Source organism: Molothrus ater, chromosome 10, assembly GCF_012460135.2.
Source record: "Molothrus ater isolate BHLD 08-10-18 breed brown headed cowbird chromosome 10, BPBGC_Mater_1.1, whole genome shotgun sequence".
In the NCBI taxonomy this organism is placed as follows: Eukaryota; Metazoa; Chordata; class Aves; order Passeriformes; family Icteridae; genus Molothrus; species Molothrus ater.
In genome coordinates this window covers 14,797,820-14,824,242 of record NC_050487.2, presented here as the reverse complement: position 1 = coordinate 14,824,242, position 26,423 = coordinate 14,797,820, and the positions used below count along the sequence as shown (strand labels likewise).

Below are 26,423 nucleotides of genomic sequence, written 5' to 3'. Positions count from 1 at the left end.
AATAATAGCAGTTCCTTTTTTTCCAGAAATATGAAAGTCATAAAAATGATGGTTTAGAGGGACCAAAACTATTTATAAACTGAAGAAGAATTCAGTGAAGAGTTTTGACTAAAAAGGAGTGGAGGGGAGAATTTTAATGTGCTTGAAATAGAAGTCAAAATCTTAAAGAAAAAAATGCAAATCTGAAGTATTTTAAGTGGTTTAAAAAAAAGTTGAGTGGCTCAAACATGAAAGGACACCTTTTGTTTCGGATCAGATGAAGATTTTGTGTTTACCAGGCTGAACAACCTTGATTTGAAATGTCCTCTAACTTCAGCCTTAGGGTGGGCAGAGGACTCCAGTTCACCCAGGATCTTTCATCCATGCTACATACGGAGAAATAGTAATACAGAAAATGTTAACTGAAAAAAATTAGAAGTTCTCAGGAGCATTGACTTCCATCATAGGGTTTTTGTTCATTTCCTTTTGGCCAATTACTCTCTTCAGAAACGTCTCTGGCACATTATGAAGACTAAGTGTTAAACCTGGGAGGTCGTTTCACTTGCAGCCTGCCGAGATCGTCTTTACATCGCTGGTTAACGACTTGTGAACTTCATTGTCAGATGCTGCTCTGCGCCTTCGCATCTCCCAGCTGATGGCTCCGTGCCATGAGCCGAGCAACTGCTGGGCTCCGAGGGCGCCTCTCGCCCTTGTGAAATTCGAGTTCATTCTTTTTCTGCTCCCCGCGCTTTCTCCCTGCAAATTTATGACTTGCTAACAAATGCGTTGCTCTTGATTCCCTCCTCTTCAGTGATCTTTAAGATCTCTCATTTCATAAGGAAGAGGCAGGTGGGAGATCTGCTTCCAAAAAAAAGAAGTTTCCATAAGCATGGCTTTATGGAGTAAGGCTGCCTGTGTATCCATCCAATTTCCATTGACTTAATTCCGTCTTTTTTTGTCAAGTTGCATAGCAATAATTTACTGTCCTAAATGAAGTGTTTTCCTCAAGATGCCCACATTCCTGTGAGAGCTGGAGGTTTTACCCACACATGCAGGCAGCAGCCTTTCATCATTCTCCATATAAATTGAATACTTCCTCTGCTTGCTTTTACAGCTGTTCTCTGAACGCCATCCACAAAACTAATTCAATATTCCTGTGGTTCACCCATTCCTTCAAAAACCTTTGTCCAGGCTTGTTTTATCCTGGGAGGCTAACAATATTTGTTGCACCTTTACAGTGGCACAGGGCTGCATTGCACTGATCTGGCACCCGGGAATCAATAGCAGTCAGGGTGGGAGGAATTACAGTTCCTAGTAATTGTGCAAATGCAAATTTATTACTCCAAAATCCTCTCTAATGTAAATCCAATCAGGTCAATAGAGGTAGAGCAAAACTGGCCATTCTGCTTCATCTGTTATCCTCATTTTTATAAGGATGGATAGCAGCTATTAAGAGAAAGGAACTTTCAAACGCCTGGAAATACACTGACCTGGGAAAAGAGCTGCAAGGGTGCCAGAAATCACTCTCTGTACAGATGGGTATTCTGCCTAACCAGAGCAATCAGCATTGCCAAAAACCTCCGCCAGTGTGAACTGCTACATCTCCATTAGCAGTGCTGATTAACAGGAGCAGAGGGTCCTGCCCTTTGGTTAAACCATGCCAACCTGTTACAGAGGAATTCCCGATTTTGGCAAGTAACAGCATCTCCCTCCATCAAGGTCTTGCTAACCTGCAGCTGCCTTTTCCAGTGATTGTGTAAGGTTTTCTGCAATTTGTTGAGTTTGCTCCTAAAATCTTCTGTTGCTTGTGTAATCTTTTTACGAGCTACACAAAAGAATTGTTTTCCTTAAAAAATCCTTAACATATGCACAGATAAACTCAGAGTCTAAAGGTTAATGTTGCTTCATCACTGCTGAAGTGAAATCAAAGATTTAAAAAGTCATTCTGCAGAATGATCTTGCATTTTCAGGGGAAAATAAACTGTTATCGACTATAATAATAAGATTTTGGAATATGCTAATGGATTTTTTTTCATTTACCACACTTGATGCTCTCTTTTTTTCCTTAACCATTGCAGTTTATTATCAGACAGTTACAGTTCTCCAGAGAAGTTGGGTTTTGTTCAGAAAAAAAGACTGTTGAAAAATTATTAAAGCACCAAAACACCTGTATAAACCTATGTCAAGACAGGAGGAACTCTTACAAATAGGTAGGATAAAAATACACTGTGTTAAGCCTTTTCTTGCTTTTAAGATCTTTTAATTGGCTCCATTTACCCAGGAAAGACAATGTGTTAATTTAGTGCCTTTTCCCTTCTGCAGTGGTGTCAGCAAACAATCAGCCAGAGAAGGCAGGAGTTTGAAATCATCTCCAGAGACCACTCCCTGTAGAAATACCCATCAGTAGGGAATTGCCTCGATGCCAAGGCTGTGTTCAGCCTATCTAGCTTTATTAATCTGCTGACAGCCTGCCACTTCTCACTGGCATCACTGAGCAAGCCAGGTAAACTGCAGCCTAATTAATGGCCAGGCTAGAGGCTTTCTTCAAAGACTGACTGAGACAGATGCTGGTTTTTCCCAACAGAAATGCCAACCCAGTTTAAGTGTTCCTGCAACCTCCACAGTCAGGCAATTTACACGGATTTGGCGTGTTTGAATACACTGTGCAAAAGGATGTTCAGGCATCCTAAACACAAACAGTGTCCAATGTGTGTGTACCTGTGGGTCAGATACCTGCCAAATGCCAAAGCCTTCAGGAGGATGAGAAGATACTCCTCTCCACCACTGCTTTGAAACAGCTTTAGTTTGTATGAAACACAGACTCATAGGACTGGAAATATCTCCAGCCTTAGGCTGTATCAAAACACGTGTGACAGAGATTTAAATGGACTTGGATGCAAGTCATGTAAGGTCAAGTTTCCATTTAAGAACCATTTGCATTAGCAGTCCTAGCACTGTAGTAGCACAGGGGAAGAGACACTAATGATATTTAGCATATTAACATGGACAAAAGCTATTTGCTACATCCTCAGGAATAAACACAGATGAACTCATAACAAAGCTGTGCTTCCAATCCTCCTCATTGTGCAGGGCTCTTACAGAGGTTCTCACAAAATGCCTCACTGGGCAGTGAGGTCCAAGATGTGGTTTGGGCATAGCCAATACAGCAGAGAATACACAATCCCTGTCAGTCAGGCTCACCTGACACGTGCAGTTGTGACTCCTCGTGCATTTTGGTGAATGTGCAGTTCATACCTGTCTGAAAGCCAAGCCTGCCTGCTCAGCCAGGCACAGGTTCCTTGCTGCAAAATGGTCTCAGCAGAAAACGTTCAGCTCCATGTGTGGGTAACATCAGCTCCCTTGACAGAAGCAGATGGGAGGTCCATGTGCTGCTATGTCAGAAATATCTGTCATTCTCCCATCTTCCCTGTGTCCTGTATCTTAGGTTATCAGGCGTGCTCCTCTCAATGCCAGTTAAAAGGCAGGTGTCAAACACAGAAGGCACGTTCATTTATAACTCCACAGACTATAATTATATGTAGTCTAGGGCTTATTTCCTGAACTAGGAAGGAGGAAAAATGGGTTAGGTGGGTGTGAGTAACAAGCAAGAACATGTCTTTTAGAGGTTATGAAACTACCTTGATCTCCCAGTATCAGAAATGCTGGCTAAGAACAAACAAATCAGAAAACTCTGTGCAGGCTGAGAGTTGGGACAAAAACAAGGGAATTGGGAACTGACATGGGAATAGTAACAAGTCTCTGATCGAGGCTGGGAACTTAGTATTGCAAGCAAAAATGGAGGAGAAATATGAGGTCACCACTACAGCTTATTTGCAGAAAGATAAGTGCAATCTTGGGATTACCAGGTGAGATATTTCAGTGAAAAATGGGGACTTGAATTTCAGTGTATGAAGCATCAGTGAGACCTCCTCCCATTTAATACTCTAACTACTTTTGGCAAACCATATGAACTTTGAGATTAATTGACACCAGAGCAGATGGAGGGAAGAGGTCTGAGGTGAACTGAGAGTCATTTAGGAAAGAAGATTGAAAAGCCAGTCCTCTAGCTCAGAGAGAAAGGTAGGCAGGAACCATCTCCATAAAAATACCTGAGTAAGGAGAAGTGAGCAAAACAGCTACTGAAATGAGAGCCAGTGCTGGTGCCAGAACATGTGGGGAAGGGTTCCTGACCAGCAGGGACATGGACAGCCCAGGAGAACCTCACAGAGGGGTAACAGGCAAAACCACGACATTGTTTAAAGTGGGAGCATGGTCCTTTCATGAAAAGGACCATAAACAACATTATTCCTGGCACAGCAGAGAACTGGGCTCTATGATCCAGGATCCTCCTGTGCTTGTAACTTCAAATTGCCTAACAGGAATAGAACAGCAGCAAAACAAAGCCTTTGGCCACTTGTTACTGGAGGTCTGTGGAATATTTTCACAGCAGTTGCAATGCCAGAAGCTCCAGTGTCCTGGCTCAACACCAACACATTCCTCTGCTATTTAAGTCCCCCCCGTGGTTTCACTTAGTAATGCTACTCTTTGCTCCCTGTCCAAAAATTGTGGAACAATGCTGCCTTTTTGAGCTTAAAAATGTTTTCTATTTACTGAATTGCTCTTCAAAACATAGTATAATTCACTCTAGAGTGTAACTGTGTTGCATTTTAACCTGCACAGAAATAGCATGTGCAAGTGTGGAGAGAGGATGGGAGAAAAAATAGCAATACAAAAATATCCTTATGACAACACTGAGCCCAAGTGAGAAATATTACCCTTATTTTACAGTAGGAAATTTTTGATTCTTTTAATCCATAAACAAAAGGGTTTGAAACCTTTCCCATGAAAACATAATAAGCAGGTGTGGTTTGGGGCTTTGCTATCAGCTGTAGCTTTTAACCAGTCTCTGAAAATTTGGTCTTGAATCTTTTTTATGAGCCTTTCAATGAAGTCTAAAGTTGAATTCTGGCTTTTCATCAAGATTAGAGAAAATTAATGACCCTGGCCTAAAGACCCCAATTTGCACTGGCAGGCTTGGAGTTTGGAACAGTATGAATTTCCCAGGGTGTGTGTGTTGGTGACTGTTAACCTGAATTACCAGTATTGCAACAGTGCTGGATCCTCCCAAACAAGAATCATGACATGTCCTATCCCAGATCTGTATCTATGGATGGCAGATATTACGTAGAACAAGGAATTATTATTATTATTACTATTATTATTATTTAATTCTTGTAACAATCACCAGATAGCTGAGCTACTCCCACAGCTGCATTAGGTATCATGACTAAAATATGCAACCCTTTTGTTATTTCATCTTCTATGAGAAAAGTGGACTGTCATATTTCAACAGACAATTTTAAGCACATATTTCTCAGTAAGTATGTTGGAAAATACAGCTCATAAAATGTGCCTTGCTATTCCAGTTTTGCCTATATTCAGTATTGCAGCCAAGTTATACAGACACCTAAAGCAGCTCCAGACAAGATGGGGTCCTGGAGCTGTGCAGGTCGCATGGAGCGAAATATGCACCAATCTGCCCTTAGAGTGGGGTAAATTAGTCTTCACAGAGCTCTGCCTTAACAAGTTGCTTTAATATTTGGATGGAATTGGGTTAGAGATGGCTTGAGTAGAGCTGATTCTAAGCACAAGCCAAGTAGGCAGATTTTCAAGGGCATTCACCACCAGGACACAGAAGCTGCTGAGATAAGAAACTTTCTGCCTAATTTTGCTGTGCCAGAACCCTGGGAAGGGAAGGAGAGAGAGGTACAGGAGGAAGAGATTTCCTGCAGAAGCTGCAGGAACAGCACTGGCTTCCCACCACAGCTCCTTCCCAGCCCCTGGCACAGCCAGGCTGTTCCCCAGGGTGGGGGGGGAGCTTTAGGGGTGTGTGTAGGAACAGCTCCTGTTCCCCAGGGTGGGGGAGAGCTTTAGGTGTGTGTGTAGGAACAGCTCCTGTTCCCCAGGGTGGGGGGAAGCTTTGGGTGTGCCCACCTTGGAGAGGTGGTGGGGCTGCTGAGGGCAGGGACCCCCTCTCACAGCAGCCACGTGTGCAGCAGTGCCTCATGCAGCCCTGCAGAGGGATGGGGAGATGGGGGCTATCAATGGCTCTGATGCCTTGGCCAGACCCTGCACCCCAGGACAGGTTTGTTGCAGAGGAGCTTCACGGGATGGGGTGAAATTTGTTCTCCTAGATATCCTGGAATCACCTTCTGAGGATAACAACTGAGGGGTTGAACTCAGTCCAGCTGTTGTAGCCAACAGTGCTAAGAAGCGCTGCAGCACTTTGAGCAGACAGGAGTTTCCTTAGCACTACAGGCTTTGTGTCCAGCCATTTCTCTCTGCTGTCAGCCTGCCAAGATGTGATAAAAGTACCAATAAGGGCAGGTTGCTCACTGCCAGGATGGAAGAGACTCCAGGCCAACCTGAGAGGACAATGAGCTTTCCTGGGCAAGGGCAGTCCTACACTGGGGGCTGCACTTAAAATCACTGGCCCCATTCTCCTAGAGCAGGTGCTGGCCCAAATCTCTGCAGAATTTTATTCCACTCCTCAGACTCCCTGACACTGCCCTTGCAATCTGTTTCAGGTGCCCACTCCTCATCCATCAACAATTTCAGCCTCATCAAGGCTGTATCTGTGCCAGCGATCGAGCAAAAACGGTGCCACTTCTCTGGACGAGGTGGCATCAGAACGTCCAGGGAGCCCTGGGAGGAAATCACCAGGAAGGAACCCCAGCACAACAGAGAGGAGAATGGGGAAACTTCACTTTCCCAGGGGGCAGGCGGCCCGCAGAACGTTCAGGGGCTGCGGCAGGGCTGTGTCCGCCAGCACGCCCCAGCCAGAAAGCGTCCAGGACGTGTCCAAGGGCTCCGGGCCGGCCCCAGGGGCTCCGGGCGCCTCCCGCCCCCGGCAGCTGCCGCCGGCAGGACGGCTCCGGCCAGGAGAGGGAGCCGTGGCCCCGCGCACCCCGCCTCGCACCCCGCCTCCCCCGGCCGGAGCCGAGCCGGCAGCAGCGGAGGGACGGAGCTGTGCCCGTGCCTGAGCCTGCCCTGCCCCGGCCCCGCTGCCCCGCAGTGACCGCGGCGGGACCGCCCCGAGCGCCCCCGGAGCGCGGCCGCGGGGAGAGGGGCGGGCGGGGCGGAGCGGAGCCGGGGGCGCGGATCAGGCACGACGGCGAGGAGGCAGAGGAGGAGGAAGAAGAGCAGGAAGAAGAGGAGGAAGAAGAGGAGGAGAGCGCGGCGCGCCGGGCACAGCTGTGCGCTCCCCGCGTCCTCAGGTGAGCCGCGCTGCCGGGGGTGCGCGGGGGACGCCCGTGTTCCCGTAGGCGTGGGCGTGGGCGGGAGTGGGGACAAGGGAGCCTGTCCCGCCCCGCCCCGGCCGTGAACTTCCCGCACGCGAAGGGAAAGTTTGTGTCGGAGGAGGCGGATTCCAGCCCCGGCGCGGGGGGAGCCGGGCGGCGGCGGCGCGCAGCCGGCAGCGGCCCCCGCTCCTTGGCTGGCACGGGGGGAAGAGGAAGGAAAGAAGAGGAAGCGCTCGGGAGAGCCCGAGGAGCAGCGCCCGGCGGGCTACGAGCGAGGGGGGACAGGTGGGCACGGTGGGAGCGAGCGAGCGAGCGGGGCCGCGGATGGGGGAGCGGGCGCGATGGGACCGGGGACCCCGCGGACCTCGGGGGACCCTGGGCGATCCCGCGGTGTGCGGGGACCGAGCTGAGCCGCGGGACCGCGGGTTCGTGCCCGCCGCTCCTGCGGCCGGGCTGGCGATGCCCCGGTCCCCGACATGCGGAGGGATTCGCTTCAGTTCGCTCCCGTGTGCCGTGGAGATCTGGGCATTGCTGGCTGGAGCGCTACACGCGCTGGGAAATGCAACTTTAATTTTCATCCGGATCGCAAATTCTTGAGCCTCTGATAGCTGCTCTCTGCTGTCAGACGGGTCTCTGAAATGGAAGTGGGGAGAGGAAGGGGTCAGGCTTAAGCCGTAGCCGGGAAATAAAGTGAAAGAGACGTGCAAGAAAACCGACTGGAAGCGATTAGATGCTGGCAGCAAGATGGCCTTTGCTGTGTTTGTTGGGGGCAGCTGCCCTCTTATGTGAAGCAGGTTTTTTTTGGGTTTTTTTTTTGGGGGGGGGGTGTATCTGGAGGGAAACTGGATGGTTTCCTATAAAAGAAGGGGAAAAAGGAAACCGTGAGTGCTTCACTATTTCGGGTGTCCCTTTTCTGTGCCAATGCTGCTCTCCCCTGTTACAGTGGCAGTGCTTGTTCCTCACTCTGGGCTGGTTTCTTGCAGTGTGCCTGTACAGTGCTTGGCACAACAGAATCCTGATCTTGGGGCCTTGGGATGTCACAGTAAACTGGATTATAAATGCCTTCTCACATGCACACTCTGTCTTTTCATCCTGACCTCTGCTTTGTGAATAGCTGGTTATAGTGCTTGGATAAAATTCTGGTTGGCTTTACAGATCTTTCTTTTCTTATAAAATGATGGATTTTGTTCCATGCATTCTGTTTTTTGTCATAGGAAAGGCTTTTCACTTCTGGATTTGTCAGATTGCAGCAAGCTCCTTGTATTATAAAAACACTTATCTCCTTCATAATTAAAAAGTATTATTTTCCTGACACTCCATTTTTAACTGTGCCCCTCTTGGGCAAGCAGAAGTGTCACCCAGCATACTCTTCCAGGATTGTGAGGTGTTATTTATTAACTGTACTGTGGAGAGTCCATATCTCATAACTTAGAGGGTCATTTATAACAGGTTGCTTTTGACAGCTCTGGAAGATTTACTTGCTGTCTTGTATTCCTTGCAGGAAAGGCATCCCTTGTTTTCATGGAGAGCATCACTCCAGCCCACAGGCTCTCGGGTGGGCAGGTTTGGTGCTGGAAAGGCTCCTGCTTTCTGTCTCCACTGCCTGCCTGTGTGAGCAGGAGAGGGCAGGCAGAGAGGATTAAACTCTAAAACCCAGATATTCTTCCCTGGAAGTAGGCACGGTGTTGCTGCTGGGATCACCTTGTTTGGAGGAGCAGCATCCTAAGGATGTAGGATAATGAGGGACATGGAGAGTAAGCCTGAGAGGACTTGGGGTGGTGGAAGCTGCAGGGCACTGCAATGACTGGAAATGTTGAGCTGAGAAGGTGGGAGCTGCTGCATGAGCTGGAGGAAGGGGCTGTGGGGTGAGAGGTTGTGTTTCTGACTCCATGCCTCTGTGCAAGGCAGAGCTGCATCCGCACAGCCCTGGGATTGTTCTCCATGTCTCTGATTCTAGCTTGAGTTCAAAGTGTCTGTATTTGATATGATGCTTGCTGATGTCTGTCCATGCCTCCCCAGAGTCCAGAAGGTCCTCTGATCCCTCCAGGGTGTGGAAGGAAAGCTTGTGTGTGAACACTTCTGGGCTCTCCCCTCCAGACTCTCTTGGTCTGTGCAGGTATTCTGCATTTGAGCATGAGCACATGCAGTGGGGATGAGCACTGCCCTGCTCTGGGCTCCAGCAGCCTCATCCCCAGGGCCAGGTAGCACTACCCTAAAACACCTGGCACCACAAAGCACACACAGATAAGACAGACCCAAGAGGGTAGCAGGAGTGGTGTAGCAGCCTGAATACTTGGAGGTGTGGGAAATGCCTCCCTGCTGGCCTCAGAGCTGTAATTTTAAGCTCTAAAATAAGCATTCAGGAAGAATAAGGCAGAAAGATTTTGTCCTAGCCTTATTCCTTCAAGACCTGCATGAACCAGATGCCAGTTCTAGGGAGGAAGAATTATATTCTTTATTCAGAATAAGAGTCCAAAATTTGAGTTTTTATTCCTTCTTCTCACTTCTGCGTGGATTTCTCTGTTGGCTATTTTGGCAGGCACATGATTCATATTTCTTTCCCTGTGTGTCCTGGGTCCCCTCTCTTGTCAAGTGTGCTCCCATTTCAGCAAGACTCTGACTTGCAAAACCTTGCCATAAAGCCCTTGTGGCTGGTGGTGTGGGAGAGCCCCAGCCTGGCTCTCAGAGTGCAGGTTGCATTGGCCAGGTGGACACTTTGGAAGATTATATCAGCATGTGAATGCATTCATGTCTTTTTTTCCCCTTATCATACAGTAATGGGGAGTGCTTTGGGAATAAAAATAGAAATAGGGAAAAGCCTATATAAGCTGAAATCTGTGAACAGCGCCACGTTATCTGGGAACTCAAACACGCTCTCCAGTGCAGCCCTGCTCTCCTCCTTCCTCCTCTCTCTCTTGACACAGCTCATGGATTTCAGTGCCCCCATGAGCAGAGCCTGTGTCCTCTGTGCTGCCAGGCTGCTGCAGCCTGCCTGGTGCCAGCTCTGTACCTGGAGGGGAGCTGGAGCATCTCTGGCTGGGCACAGTGGGACAGATGCAGAGGCAGAGCTGGCTCAGGTGTGCCATGCCCTTCTCCACACCCTGCAGGAGGCTGGGGGCTGTGTGCAGGTGGGGCTCTGCCAGCCACGGTTTGTGGCTGCTTTGTTCTGCTCCAGCACCAGCAAAACGTGCGGGCTGAGATTCCCTGCTAAACAGGAACAAAGCAGCTTCTTCTTTTGGGAGGTATTTTAGGATTTCTGCCCCCCCAGCAGTGCTTTTGCCAGGCAGAGGGCTAATCTGATGTTTCTCAGCCACAGTGCTGCTCTCTGTGAGGCTTTTGCTCGTGACTGAGCCAGATGAGCTCAGAGAGAGGGCAGGGAGGGAACTGATTTGGGGAAATTGCTTCAGTGGTGCCTGCCCTTTGGGGAATTTCAGTCTTGGTCACTGTGTTCACTGTGTTCAGCCTCAGAGGCCCCAATAAGACACATGCACAGAACATGATATTCATAATTTTGGAGTCTGATTTTACAGAAAGTAAAATACAGGAAAACAAGTGTACAAGTGTGTGTATTTTGTTATAGGGTTCTCTAAAAATAGTTGCCTGTAAAACAGTATTTTCACTACAAGTGAAGAATCACTGTCTTTAGTCAGTCCTTTGTTAACCTAACAACTCTCAGTTTCATCAAATGGGAATATATCCCCAGGAATTCCTCTGACAAAGGCTTCCCCTGAGTCTGGATGATTATCCAATTACAATTTAAAGAAAATTACAGCAAGGATAATTGGCTAAAGATAGAAGTATCTGAGAGCGTTAGGGAAAGAGAAGGAGAGAGTGAGAAAGTGAGAGCTTCACTTTCTCATATGAGTAAATGAGAATTATTTCAGTCCTTAACTTTTGCAGTGAGTGGATTCAAGGTCCCTGGTGTTTGGATCTCCCTCCCTCTTCCTCCCTCCTCTCCCTCCCTCTACTCTGTCTTCTTATGTGTTGACTTGATATTTAGATGAAAAAGTTACATTGATTCTTACGGAATCTTTTTACATTTACATGTGTTAACAAAATGAGACTGTTAACTTAAACGCTCCATTTGCAGCAGAGAATAAGAGATTTCCATGAATCCTGGGCTCAGTCGGGGAAGTGGTAGGTGGCTCCTTCTCCTGGGAGCACTGGGAAGGTGCCAGAGAGCCATTGGCTTGGAAATCCACTCAGAGCAGGGCCATGAGCAGCTCCCAGCCCTGCCCAGCCCTGCCTGGGTGCCTGCAGAAGGAGCCCCAGTGCCGAGCCTGGCAGGAGCCCTGCGCGCCCAGCGCTCCCACCCGTGTCCATCGCCGACAGCCCTGAGCGGCCGTGGCTCGCTTTCCACCTGCTTCTGAAGCATTTGAGGCTGCCTGCAAGCCCACTCACTCCTTTTCATTGCCAAGAGCTCGGTCAGGCCAGGCTGGGCAGGCTGTGCTGTTTAACCCTTGCCGTGCTGGCTGTGGCCGTGGCTCAGCGGCTCTCGGGGTGCGGCCTGGCAGTGCCAGGTCAGAGCATGGAGTTGGGCTCCCCAGGCAGCTCCCTGGACAGCTTTGCTGTGCTGAGCTGAAACACAAAGCTCCAATGTGAATCATTCACTTACACAAATACTTAAGGAGCCTCTTCAGCTCTACTCAGCCAAGGTGTTATCAGAATTAGAAGAGGGCTTAAAAAAATTAGCAAAGAAAAAAGAGTAGGTTTTAATACCTCTCTATTATCTGGGAAAGCTGCTGGGTTTGCTTTTGTTTGTTTGTTTTCCTCACAGTTTTCTTTAATCCCTTGCATTATTGAAATATAAGTGTGGTGGAGTATCTTGCCTCTCTTAGGCCTGATGCTGTTTGTTTAGAGGGATGCGAGATTTTTCCAGTGTTCTGAGGAAGATTCTTAGGTATTTGATCAATTTCTGTGCAAAGGCTGGCAAGACTGGGACTTAAATGTTTATCCTTAGTGCTGACAGGATGTTGTGGAGTTGTTGAACTGTATATTTGTAACAATTATGCTGCTTGGCAAGAAAGACATGTTTTCTTCTCAGAGGGAATTTTTGTTGGTTTTCTTTTTTTGGACTTTTTCTGCCATGAGTTGTGGTTATAGCTGCCTTTCTTTATCATTTTACTTTTTGTTTTAGATGTAAATAAAGAGCTAATTACAGTTAATCTCAGTGCAAAGGAATGAAATTTTAAAGTATGAAAAATAACACCCATCTGTTGGATTTGCAGTAACATTTTGGGGTTTGCCTTCTACTTGGAAGGATGCCAAAACTTATCTTGCTCAATTTAAAGTTTTCTTTGCAATATTTAAACTGGATTTTTAATAATTTATAAAAACAAACAGAAAGGGAAATAGCTTTTCAAATTATGTTTGGTCATGTTCTTTATGTGGTGGTTGCTAAAATGTGAGCAGCTCTAACTGAAATGAGCCAAATTCTATAGGAACAGGTTGAAGACCTTCTGGAAAAGCATCCATTTTTCATAGTAGTGCATTGCATTTCTCTGTTTCCTGCTTGCTGGGGCTCCGTGTGCCCAACTAACCAGCCCCAAAATGACTTGTTCCAAGGGACCTGTTCCTTAAGTAGCTACTATTTAAGATAGGCTCAGAACCCTGGTTTTTTGTGGTGGGTATGTGTTACTTTTAGCTCCATCAGCTCCACTGACTGTTGAGCTCAGGGAATTAATCTATACTTTGCACTCATATGTTATCGTTCATCTCAGCATCTCTGAGCACTTTAGAGATATTAAGATGCACTGCTGTGGTGTGAGATGGGGAGAGGCTGTTCTAAATGTGGCTGGGGAAACAGAGGCACAGATTTCAGAAGCCTCTACTAATGCACTCAGTTCAGGGGCCAGCCATTTATAAGTTGTCTAATGCCTGATCATCAGGGAGGCACTACAGTTTTTCATGCACTGCATTTGGTGATTGATGCCTATATACAGATTTCATGTTTATTAGCCAGAAACTCATATTTCTACCCTAAACTAGAGAGTGTTTTAAAATCTTCAACCTTAGGGACTTACAGGAGCCTAGTAAATGGCAGTGTAAGGAGTCCAAATTCCAAGTTATTTTTTCTCAGGTTAGTCCTGTTGCAAAAAGTAAAACCTCACCTCCCTCCCACCATAGTAACATCCAGAGCCCCACCTACATGAATTTATTAGCAATCTGTTGAGTCAAAGCTCTGAGATGTGTAAAAAAATACTTAATTTGTCAGTAAGAGGCATGCAAATTCACTCTAATACAAATAATTGGATTTGTTCTGTTGAGAAATAGCCCCTCTTCCTTCAAGCACAGATACCTCCAGCCCTTGTTTTTAAGAAGGGACCCGGGTAGTGGGAGGAGGCTGTTGCTGCCCAGCTGGCAAGCTGTGGAGGTCTTGAGGGCACCCAGCCTCTCTGAATGAGCACAGATGTGCTGCTGTAAAATGTGTTACTCCAGCAAATTGTGCTGGTTGCATTTGATTTGAGCTGATGTGTTGGAGTGACTGAAGGACAGAACTCAGACTCCACTGGAATAACATCCCAATGGACTGGGATGGGATTTCCCCCATATCCATTCTCTTGAAAAAATAGCCCCAACGCATTTACCTTTCTCCTCCTTCCTTGTCCTCCCCCATGTTGCTGTGTGGAATTTTGGGAGCCTGGTTAGCTCTGGATCCTTGGGAGGTTTCACACACACACACACTGAGTCCTGACCCCATGGAGAGGTAGGAACGCTTTTCTCCAGGCTGGCTGTGTCTTCCTTTCCTCCCATTGCACAGGGGAGCTGTGCCTTGCCTTTCAGCCCTGTTGAATAATCCAGGAGGGTAATGTTGCTCCTTAGCATTTTTTTTGCCCCCTTATCTGTCAGGTGCAATGACTCTGTAGCTGCTGGCCTGAAGTGTCAAAGAGCAGAAGGGAAACTCAACCCAGCTGTGTTGGTTTTTGCACCGCCCTGCCTCCCTGTGCTGTTGGTGGGAAGGAGGGGAGGGGTTGGGGGAAAAAAATTGTTTTAAGGGCTTTCTTTTACTTCTCATTATCCTCTTCTGGCTCTGCTAGTAATAAATTCATTTTGTACCTCTAAGCTGAGCCTGTTTTGCCCTTGGAGTGTTTTTTTCCTGGTCCTTATCTAAACTCATGAACCCTTCATTAATTTCTCCTCTCCTCTGCCCAGCTGTGGCACGGGAGGGGAGGATGAGCGAGCAGCTTTTGTGGGTGCCTGGCACTGGGCCAGAGTCAAACCATGACACCAACTTCCCAAAGATACTCAGGGATTGCTTCCTCTCAGTGCAAAGATGGGAGCCAGCCCAGGGCTGGGGTCAGCACAGATTTGAGAATGTGAAGGCATCTACTTTCTGGCATTGAAGGTGCTCAGAAATGAACATTTCAGAGGCTTTTCAGATTTTTTGGCTCTTTGCAGCAGGACTTTAGTGCAGAGCAGCATTTCCTTGTGTCTCTGCACTCGTAGCCTTTGGAAATGTCAGCAGTGCATGTATTGCCTTTTGTTTGTCATTCAGCTGGAGAAATGAATTCATTGCCCTTGTGAGATCAATCATATTCTCCCCAAATAATTAATATTGATGACAGTCACAGTATACTGCTGCCTGCAGCTCCATCTCAGCTTTCCCACTGTGTGGGTGCTGTGGGTCACAGAGCAGATTTTCTGACAGGAGGCTCCTGGACTTCAAATTTCAGGGTGCTGTTCTTTGAAGGTTGAATTTCAAGATGCACTGATGGGGCCAGTGCAGGCAGAGCCTGAGCAAGTTCCCTGTGATGGTGCAATCAAATATTTGCAGAGGGAAATGTTAGAGACATGGGGAGCAAAAGGAATACACATCACGGGGGGGAAGGATTATCTCACTCTTGTTTCTCTTCTCCTCCTTTTTTCTGTGTGTACACAGCTTTTTCTAGTCCCCTTTGCAGAATGCAACTATACTATGCTGGCCAGAAGGGGACGGGTATGCAAAAGAAAGCTGCTCTGATAGTCCCCAGGAGGACCAGGTGGGTGGGTTGGGAATGTGGAGGGCTGGAAGGACCTCCAGAGAACTGCTTTTAAGTGAGGTGCTGTCTTGGGGGCGGCTGGTAGCTCCTGGGCTTTCTATTTTTATATTGCTTTAAATTGATTGATGTGTAAAGCAGACTTGGAGCAGCCTGTCTGAGCTGCAGGACAGGGATTGAAGCATCTTGATGTCTCATTCTTGTTTGCTTTGACTTGTAAGTTTAAATGGGATTAAATTAACATGATTAATATAAGTACCAGGTGTGGAAATGCTGTGTGGCCCAAACTTGAAAAAGAAACTCCTCTGACTGGCTTTTACCCTTGAATATTTTGCTCATCCCAGGATACCCAGAGTCACTTGAGGAAATCATTCCTCAGGGAGAGCTGGGCTTCCCCACTGGCAGCAGCACAGGCAAACCTGGCAGTGCTGGAGACATTGCAGCTGCCTGAGGGGTTTGTGGCACCACAGGAAAGCAGATTCCTGGGAAGGGAGAGACAGTGTTGTGCTCTGGAGCATGGTGGTGCTTGGAGGATTTTGGTCTGTTGTGTCCCTCTCTGGAGGAACAAGAAGGGAAGGATGTTGTCTGGATATGGAGCAGCCATCCTGGGAATCTGGTGCTCAAGCACTTAGTGGGAAGGAGATGAAGTGAAGGAGCAGGTATGTAGCTGCCAGCAAGGGCTTGAACTTAAGAAAAAACTCTTGGAGTGATTTTGAACTGCAGGGCTGGTGCAGCCCCTGGTGTGGCAGGGGAGGTGGCAGTGGGGCTGCAGGGCTCTGGCTGGACCAGGCTGGGCTTGCAAGGAGACTCCTCCTGGGAAAGCTGCTCTGGGGTTTGAGAGTCCTGGGCCTGTCCAGAAAAAGGCATTAAGCCCATCTGAAAACCTGCTCAAATCTGCATTGTGTTCTCTGGATTTGGAGATTTGTGCTGAGCTGGCTTGGGGCTGCTGCTGTGCAATCTGATGCAGAGTGTGGATGTGCTGCTGTGTCCACTGGGGCACTGGAGCAACCTCCCAGGGAGGGAAGTGGAGCTGCTCACATTGTAAAACCATTAAAAAGGTCAGAAGGCAGAATGTATAAATTAAATGCTTCTTGTCAGATGTCTCCAAGTGTTCCATGATAGTTAATTGGAATTTTTCCACTGAGGGGGGATCTCACTTTGGATTCCTTGGGTCTTCTCAGGTCTTTGGGCCACACTGATTGCAGATTTCCTTTTTTTCTGTGCAAAGATTGGTTTTTATCAGTTTATTTGTGGCAGCACAATATTGTGTGTGTTTCTCAGAACTCTCCCTTCACTATAACACAACTGTCCAAAATAGAAGCATTGTGTCTGCCTTCATGGAAGATCTCAGCTCTCTTTGAAGCACGGTTGGAAACTTTTCATTCCCTGGCTATTCACACATGAAAAGTAGACTGTCTTAGCTGGATACCTTTTGCTTGAGCACAGAAGTGCTCTTGTAGCTCAGTGTTTGAACTGCTCAGTGGCCAGCGTGGATCCATTTGTAATCCATGCTGTTTGATTTTACAGCTGTGGCTCTGCTTGCCCCTCTCCAGCCCACTCCACAGATCTCTAGGCAATAGTCCCAGCTGCTTATTTGACTTGTCCAGGTGTGCATATTTTGTAGAGGTGACAGAGAGCTCGTTTATTTTGGCTGCATGAAGTGTAGTGTGCTCTGCCTGCTAAATTGGTGGCAGAGCATACTCAGTGGCACCCTGGACTCCAGCAGAGCAGTGTGCAAAATCTGCAGCATTTCTGCTTCTCCAGGTCCTGAGAGGACCCCAGGAGAACTGCAAAGGGAAGCAGGGGATTACAAATTTATTTAGGTACATTTTTATTTATTCAGGTACATTTTCAAGCCCCCACTCCGCTTCTCTCCACATGCCTAGATTGCACTTCTTTCTTTTGTCAGGGTGAAAAAAACCCTTCTTCCTCTGAATTCTCATTGTTAGCATTAAATCTGCTGAGCCAAAAGGATGCCTGGAGATGGTATGTAAGTGCCAATAGCAAATCACAAATTCCCTGCCTGGAAATCTCACCTCCATGTCCCAAACATTGGCACTGGCAAATCTTGCACTACCAAGGAAGCTCCCAGGAATGACTCACTGTGAATGAAAGTCTCCACACTTTTTCCCAAGCCTCTGAGCTTGAGGGGGGAGGCTGCTGCCAGCTCTGCCCTGGGGAGCCCTTGGTGCCCCTGGAAGGGCAGCCTTGCTTCTGCAATTTGTGCTGCTCTGTTGAAGGAGAAATAGCTTGGGATCACCTCCCACGGTGACTCTGGAGCATCAATGCTGAGCTTGTTCATCCCCATGTTGGGGATCTTGTAAAATGTCTTTATTAAAAAGCCATCAGGCTGCAACCTTGGCCTGGATGTGCAGGCAGGAAGCCAGGGAGGGGCCGTGGTGGGTGACAGGCAAAGGGAGCCACCTAGGATGCCTGGTGTCATGTCCTGAGCTGGCTGAGCCACTGGTTAAGAAGACTATTCCCAGATTTTCTTGTTGTGTGTTTGGTTTTGGTTTGGTATTTTTGTCCTCCAGGGTGCTCAGTAGCTCTGGCTGTAAAGCTGTGTGCCAGTGGCCAGGGCTGGCCTAGCAAGGCAGAAAATCCTTTGTGCTGGTGACAGGAGACACCTCTCACCAGGGCAACTTTCCATCTGACCACCACTAGTTTAATTCTTCTTCCCCTCTGCAAAAGCAGGTCTGTAATATCTGCTGTGATTCTAGCTGGTGAAAAGCTTTCAGGCTGCCCAAATTTCAGCATTTCCTGTGGTTCTGATGACATAAATTAGTTTTGTAATAGAAATCTTTCAGAACAAATTCCTCTCAGCCTGCTGTGATGTCAGGCAGGCGATGGCCTGGTGAGAGCAGCTACCCTGGCACAGGTGGGACTCCAGCACTGATTTTACAGGTCCCTGCCTTAGGTGTGCCACCAGTAGATGCAGTGACCGGGTCACACTTACGGCTCCTGTGATATCCCTGATTGCAGGGCAGGTTTCAGCTCTGCTTGATCCCTGCTGAAATGTGCCTGGCTGTTTGGGAGCTGCTGCTGAGCCAGGTTGGGCTCCCTGCCCTCAGGAGGGATGTGAATGTTTTATCCAAGGACAGCGCTGGGGCCGTCTGGTCACTGTGCTGTGTTTGAAGTGCTGAGTGTGGCGTGGCATGCACGAGAGCAGGGAGAGTGCTGCCAGCTGCTCTGGGTGCTCATCATCAAACTGCTCTGGATTCCTCCCTGCTCCCTTCCTGGGAGCTGTCTGGGGATTAAAATTGTCGTTAATGTGGTTATTCCTCCTGGGCAGTAAAGGCTGGACTCCCAAAAGCCATGGCCTGTCTTTCTGCCCAGGGGTCACATTCTGTTCCTCTGGACGCTGTCCCTGGCACTGGCCAGCTCTGTGCAGGACACAGTGGGACCATGGGCACCACAGCAAAGGGCAGTGCCAGGCAGTGCCCACGTGGCCTCTGGAGGAGATGCAGGGTCAGGGAGACACTGTGCAGGCTAAGTGGCACCAAGATGATTTATGCTACAGTAATTCCTCCTTTTGTCTGACTTACCCCTGCACATACTGAAATGCAAAAGTGTTTCCTGGGGGGCTGAAGGGCCTTTTCCCATTTTCCATTAGTGTTTTTGCTGTTACTTTTCTGCAGCTGCTTTTTCAGGCTGCACTTTGTCTGCCTTTTGGATTCTTTGAATTTACTTGAACTGTGCATCTATTTTTGCCCATAAGGAAACCCAGCAGACTCATTGAGCAGCCTTCTGCAATGCTGCAGTGGGCTGATGCAGGGACCCAGGGCTTGTGGGCACCCTGTGACTGGGAGCAGAGAGCTGAGCCCCTTTCCTGAGCACCAGCCCTGCTCTGAGCCCATCAATCGACCTCTATCTCCAAGTCCTTGTGGCACAGAACCAAAGCATTTCCCAAGCTAGCCCACTCCGGATTTTGCCAACCTTCCCATGTCTGTGTCCCATTTTTGGGGGCTCTCAAATGCTTTTGAGTTGGGACAGAATTACAGAGAGAAAATACTATGCAAAGCGTGCTTTGGCTGAAATTATTTATTTCCTCTTTCAGAAACTGCTTTATTTCATACTCCCTTTCAGTCAGAGCACTTAGTGGCAAGGTTCTGAAGGGCGCTTTTGTTCTGCAGGCTGTAGTGTGACTTCTCCATGAAAAGCAAAAAACCTATCAGCTCTGCCTAGAGGCTTCTGGTTAGGAGGGACAAAGGCATTTTTCCTCAAAAATGCAGCATTGTTCTGTAGAATTGGTACAGTGTCTTTGAGAATAGGTGTGCAGTAGTTACTTTGAGTGCAGTTCTCTTTGTTAATTACTTGACATCTGTCTTTGGTTTTATAATTGCTGGTAGAGTGCGTGGGCTTTGCAGAGTCCGTGCTGCTAAAGGCAGGAGGGAATGATACCTTGCTGAGGTCTCTTTGGCAAGGGTGTTTTATTAAAAGGTGTTTTAAATAAAAATATTAATGGTTTTTTTTCTGACAGAAAAGCCACTTGTGACCAGTATAAAATGAAAAAAATCAGACTTTCCACCCCTTTTGATGTTAAGAGCATGAGACACTTCCATGATCGTGCTTCCCCCGACCCCACTTTTCTTTCCTCCTCAGTAGACAGAAGGTGAAAGTTGGTAGTAAAAAGTGCTCTGGAAGAAAAAGGGAACAATTTCTGATTTGAAACAAAGTGAACATTTCAAGTTAAGTTCCTTAAAAGAAATTCTAGCAAGGGCTGTGATGGATCATTTTCCCTAACCGCTCTATGAATTATTATTAAAATGTTAATTTATGGAGACATTAAGAGCACCTCAGAGTCTGTTGGTCTCGTGAGAAGTTCCTGGAGTGCTGAGGATGTATCAGAGCTCTCCAGCTGCCTCCTGGCTGCTCTGATTGCCTGCTCTCTAGCTGCAGTGTGATTTCTGAGCTGGTAAGCTCTCCTGCTCACTGATTGTATTCTCCTTTTACTTTTATTTGCACTGGGTGGGTGCAGCTGGGAGAAGCCTTCTGCTGCAGCCTGGGTTTGCACTCCCTGGCCTCTGGCTCCTTCGGTTGCAGCCACAGAAGCTGGTGTTTGGGGCAGCTCTACAGAATTGCACAAGAAGTTCATCAGACACCTCTGGAATTGCATCACAGGCAGGAAAATGGCAACATGCTCTGTCCTGTCACAAAACACAGAGGCAGGTTGCTGGGAAAGGTTGAGAAAACTCTTCTGTTTCTGGCAGGACCAGGGTGGGTTGTAGTCCTGTGGTGTCAGGTTCTTAAGGGCATTGCAAAACCCACCCCTCTCTGCAGCAGGATGCAATACTCGTGTCCTGTGTCACCACAGGACTGCTGTGGGAAGACTTTTTTATTTGGGGGGATATCACAGGTTTGGGGCTATTTGGGTTTTGGAGTATTTTTGAGTAATACGTGCCACAGGAACAGAGCTGGGCTGGCAAATTCTGGCATGGTCAGGGCATCCAGGAGGGGTGTGATGCCTCCCCTTGACCAGCCCTTGACTCTGTGCCTGTCCCTTCCATGGTCCTTTGCATTTGTGTAGTGTGGAGCAGCCAGGGCTGTGGTCAGCTGTGTCCCTTCTCTGTAATGGAGAAATTGCTGTAATCTGACAGGCTCTGTGTCTGTCTGTCTCCACTGATAAGATCTCTGGAAAGCCTGGAATGAACCAGAAGTAAATCACTCTGTGTGTAAGGCTCCTGATTTTATAGCTGGCTAGAGCTAGAAAAAAAAGGATTTTCCTACTAGTAGGCAGAGCATGGAAATCTTGGATACCTTGCTCATGGGAACCTGTGAGACAGTTGAAAGGAGCACGTTCCTGTGAGCACAGCTAATGGATGTAAATATTAGCTCACTGCAGAGTTCATGTATCACCCAGTGAAATGTAGTGGTTTATTTTGGCCTCAGGCCACGCAAATGGCCTTGCTCAATACAAGGGAAACTCATCCAAAGTCCATAGTGGTTCCTGCTTGCTTCAGGGCTGAATTCAGTCTGATTTGTGCAAAATGCAGGAGAGAGTCGCTGGAAAATAAGGGTGAGTTAGGACACACTGTGCGTTCAGCTAATGACAAATGGAGAGGGAACCATGAGGGATCTTGATTATGGGAATGATTCCCTGCCACTCTTTACACCCCCTCTCTTCAAGCATCTCAATTACCAAAAGTTCCTTAATTCCTACCAGGAGTGCAGCATGTTGGATCTCTCTGTCCAATGTGATGGCATAAAAATGTTTTATCTTTCTTCAGCATTTCCAAGGGGTGGGAGTACTTAATATTGTTTCTTCCCTATGGAGTCTTAAGTAACATTGGGAGCTGGTTGTAGGTGGCAATAGAGAGAGGTTTGATAAGGAGCTGGCATTTCAATTTGGAATAAGTGGTAGGGGATGATCAGCCCTCTCAGCTGGACCCCAGGGAAAAAAACCCTCACTTCCTTCCTTGCTTCTTGACCATTTTTGAAAGCCTGATGGCTTCAGAGGCAGTGTGCAGCCCTTTCCATGGACTGTGCAGGGAAGAACAGGCATGCTTCAGATTTCCTTTGTCTCTTTGAGATGAGCCCAGCAGAGGGAAGGCATCGCACAAAGGCTTTTCAGATGTAAGCCCTGAAAAGGAAGGATTCAATATCCGCTGCTGGGCTTTGAGTAGTGCAGTTCACGTGTCCCATTCTTGTTAATCTCTGCAATCTGTGCAGTCTTAGGTGTTCTCTGCCTATGCTCAAAGCCCTTCTGTGTACTGCATATATTCTGGACAGGTTTTTGAGGGAGATGTTTAAGAGAGCTCTGTGGCTTCTCCCCCCACACTTTTAACACACCCTGATGGAGCAGGTTTCTCTGTCATCTCATGAGCACATTCCTGACAGTATCACCATGCTCATTACTGCATCTGCCTGGCAGAGCTGAGATGCTTTGATGAAGTTCAGCCTTTTAACCATCTCTTCTCCCTTTGTGATCTGACAGCACACAGGAATATCAAATGTGACCTTAACCCCTTTAATGAGAGCATCTAGTAGATGTCAGTTTTCATGACTACCAGCTTATAAATTGCATCCTGAAAAACCTAGAAACAGAGGGATATTTAATTCCAGTGAGTGAGCAGCTCTGAGAGCTGAATGCCAGATACTGGAGTGGGCAGCCAGTGAAACTCTGGCAGTGTACATTTATCTCAAATTACAGGAAATTGTGTTCTGTAGTGGTAATGGAAAAGTTTGGGATTGTTTTTTGCTTATCACTGCTGCTTAGAAAGTATAAGCCTTTGTTTAGATCCTTTCTGAAAAGTGTACAAACCTGGCGTTTGTTTACTCCTGCGAGTTCCAAGGAGGGTTTGACTGGGAAGGGCTGGTGAGGCCCTGTCTTGCCTCCACTGCCTGGAGGAGCAGGTTGAAGCAGGCTCTGGCAGCTGGCCCCTTTGCAGGCCACTGGCAGCACACCTTGCCAGTTGGGACTGCTCTGGTGTGCCTGTCCTGTCAGTGTCAGACACACATTCAGTGCAGCTGTGCCACAGCCGCTGCCAGTGCTCTCTGCACTTGTTCTTAGAGATGACCAGAAGGAGGTCTTTGCAAAGGACCTTCTTTTGGGAGTCAGAGCTTGGGATTTGTAGCCTGCAAACATCCATTTGACTCCTTGTGCTCCTGATATAGCCCATTCTGGTGACTTAGGTCAATGAGCTGGGCTGTCCTCTTCAGAGCCATCACCTCCCAGGCTTGGCAAGCTGCCTGCAGGCAGAGTGAGGCTGCCATGAGGGTGCTGTCCTTGAGGAATCTTAATGAAATAAAACAGGGATGTGTCAGAATTAAAGGATCACAGGGTGAATGGAGGAATAAACACATAGAGTTTAAAAATGGCCTGCAGTGGTAAAACAGTGTCAGATAACCAGGTCTGTGTGCTTTGTCTCCCAGGATGAAGATGGTCAGTGTCCTGCTGGTTTCCCTCTGGCTGTCCATGGTCACCCTCTGCAGAGGCTCAGGTAAGGACATGGCATGTGATGGACCTTCCCACTTCCTGTGCAGAGAAGGAAACTGTCTGCAGTGAGTTTTGAGCATTTGCAGTGTTTCTGGATTAAATGGTTGTGTATAAAATACTTTAGTAAAATGCATGGACACAATGTTGATTCTGGGCGGCTGTTGTACAGTGCTCTGTGTAGAGATGACCAGTGTGGTATGAAGAGGTGCATGAGCAAATACCAACAGCACCTCCACCTAAAAGTGCTTTCAAACTCCAGCTGTCCCTTTTGTCAGTATCATTATTGCCCTTCTGTGAGGGGTGAATCCAGGGCTTGGCCCATGGAGCTGCCTTGTCCCTGAGCTGCAGGAAGGACCCAGGCTTGAACCTGAACTCTGCTATCCCTGGTTGGATCCGGAGAGGACTGAGATTCAGCTCTCCAATTCTGACTCATGCCTTAGCAATGCAAGGGGAGAGGGGAACTTCTAGAGTAAGAGGAGCTCTGATACCAGTCTCACTGAGTCACTTTCCTGACAGGAAATATGTTGTCATGCTCGCAGCTCCTCTGGCACTCGTTCAGCCCAGCTCTTGTGAAGAGGCAGATTGTGCATGTCTCGGCTCCGGACTTCCTATTTGGGGGTGGAAGGAGACAGCATGATTTGCAGGAGGCAAGTGGAAAGGGGGAGGGAGGAAAGAACAGGAGCTGGTTTTATGGGGGGAGATGCTCAGAAATAAGGGCTGTACACGGGTTTGACGAGTCCCCCCATGAACTCTTGTCCCTCTGCGATGCTGGCAAACAAGCAGTTACAATATACCCCGAGCAGATGAACAGCTCTTCTGTCATTCTCTCTTGGACCACACTGAATTATTGTGGGCCAGACTCTCAACGTGCACTTCAGCAAGGTTCATCTCAGTGCAGTGTTCATTGCAGAGGCTGAAGCCTGGGAGGTTTTTTCCCTTGGGCTGCCCAAGGGCTGCAGACACTCACAGTAGGCTGTGATCTTTAGTGGGGGATGTCCCATCCTGGCTAACAGGGGAAACAGCAAAGGAGAAAGAATACGTGGCCTAGGTCTTCTCCAGTGAGCCCTAGGCAGTAAGAGTGTGTGGGGAAGGAGGGGCCCAGGGACATGGATCTCAGCTGCTGGCTGGGAAAATCCCTGCTTTGCTTGTGCTTCTGGACGAGCTGTTCTGCTCTCCACCAACGCAACATCCTCCTCCTGCTGAGGCAGCATTACAACACCCCACGTGCAGTCATCTTGGGATTTTGCAGAAATGAGAGGTAGGTGCAATTGAATCAGGATTGCCCAGGAAATGTTAGAGCAGCTCTAGAAGCTAACACAGTTGGCTGGGAAGAAGCTGATTTCAGAAATGAGCACCCTGGCATTTGGGTCACACAGGCTTGTGCCAGTTGATCTGGCAGAACCGAACCTTCCATGCATTTCTGCAGGGCATTTAGTACTTTTTAAACATACCTCCTTTAGCAGAGATTTCTTGTAAAGGGTGGCCAGAACCCTTGTAGAGTGCTGCAAGAATGTAAGTCAAGCCTCAATACATGAGACACGTGATCAGTTAAAATAACACTTCTCCTGCAATTCCACTGCAGTGTATGCATTTAATTTCCTGCAGGTCTGTGGGTGTCAGATCCACTCTTCAGTTCAAAGCTTCCTTTTTGTGCCATGGACTTCATAAAGTGGTTTGGGCTGTCAGAATGTCCTTTGTTATTCATGATGGGCTTGGATGGCTGTTTGTACTTGGATGGAGGGGCAGCCGTCTGTGCAGCCCTCTGTTTCACTGCAGGGTTTCCTGGGACTGGCACCAAAAGGAGACTGGAGCTCGTTTCACCCTTGCAAAGTCATAAATACATAGCAGTATGGTAGAGTGGCCTTGTTCTGGAAATGTTACAGCATTTGGGCTTGCTTTTCCTTCTTGGAGCAGGGCGTGTAGGTGGGGGGAGCAGAGCTGAGCTTATCTGGAGTGCATGCAGAAGGGCTGTGCACAGTCTACAGCTGCCCTGGTGGTCACCAAACATCAAGCAGGGCCATGGAGATGGGTAGCTCTCACTGGGTAACCTGGTTCCTGGGATATTTAACATGTGTGACTTGGTAGGGATTTCTCATTTCAGCTGAGTGCTTTTCTGTGCTTTGAGCATTAAGTCATGTAATGCTGTATTGTTGGGACCAGCTCTCTCTCCAGCCCAAGCTGGACTGAGGAAGGCTGGAGGCAGGGACAGGAGTTGTCTTGTGGTTTGCTGCCCCTTTTCCTACCTCTGCCATCCTTCCCAGTGGAGCAATCTGGTCAGCAATACTGACCAGGGACTGCCCAAGCCAGGGGTACCAGCTCTGCTGAGTCCCAAGTTTTGTGAGCTTACAGAGGAGGTGAGGAACCATCACTTGCTAAATTTCAGCTCTAAAATACCAGCATTGCTCTGGCTGCAAGTGGCCTTTCCATCCAGTTAAGCCACCGTGGCTGTCAGTCTCTCTGGCAGTGTGTCAGAAAGCTTTAGCATTACTCTTCCCCCTGCTTCCTACTGGAGAGACAAACCCACAAACTTTATTTCCCCTCCAGATTTTGCCTACAGCACTGTGGCTCTAAACATCTGTTCTCTGGGCTCTGCTGTTTCTGCTGCGTATGGAGGCTGGTGCTGAAACAAAATCAGTTGCTGAAAGGGAGGTGCAAGCTGTACAGGGGAATAAATGTGATCTGAGTAGTGTAGAGTAAGAGATGCAGAGCCTGAGACTGAACTGGTGCCTGAGTCTTCTGTTTGCTCACGCTGAACATGTGGGCAAATCTTCTCCTGCTCTTGACAATACCCTGACCAGCAGTGCGTGGAGTGCACGAGTGCATCACTCATCACCTTTGGGTCAGTGTTCACAGTGGTAGTCAAGGTTTTCTGCTTTCCCTGCCTAACTAAGCCATCCTCAAGATGGGACTCATGTTGTAGGATGCTTAATGAACCCAGATGTTCTGATAGCCAGGGAAGGATAACAAAAACCCATGGGCCTGGGTCTGGTTGTACAATAGTTTCTTTGGCACTGCTGAAGTCATATAAATATACACTGGCTTACAAGAGATGAAAAACCTCTCAGACAAAGAACATAACAGCCACTATGAATGCAGAATAAAGTTGTCTCCTTGTTTCTGAACAAAGCTGGCCAGTGTTAGATACCAACTTATAAATGAGATGTGGCTGTAATTGTGCTTCTTGTTCAATTTTTCCCTCTCTGCTAACCAGGCTGCTCTCTCACCCTCCAA

The 26,423-nt window shown here is 47.9% G+C and overlaps 1 protein-coding gene across 3 annotated transcripts in view; it reads left to right on the top strand.

Annotated features, from left to right (window-relative positions):
• The first annotated feature begins 6,985 nt into the window (after positions 1 to 6,985).
• Positions 6,986 to 26,423, top strand: part of IL1RAP (interleukin 1 receptor accessory protein) — a 51,694-nt gene continuing 32,256 nt past the window's right edge. For 2 of the 3 annotated variants that reach the window (XM_036388992.2, XM_036388994.2), the window contains exons 1-2: positions 6,986 to 7,256; positions 23,129 to 23,196. In XM_036388992.2, coding sequence (XP_036244885.1) covers positions 23,130 to 23,196 — 67 coding nt within the window. In that variant the 5' untranslated portion in view covers positions 6,986 to 7,256; position 23,129. Of the gene's footprint in view, positions 7,257 to 7,413; positions 7,566 to 23,128; positions 23,197 to 26,423 lie in introns of those variants that run through there. The other variant, XM_036388993.2, reaches the window with a different exon arrangement.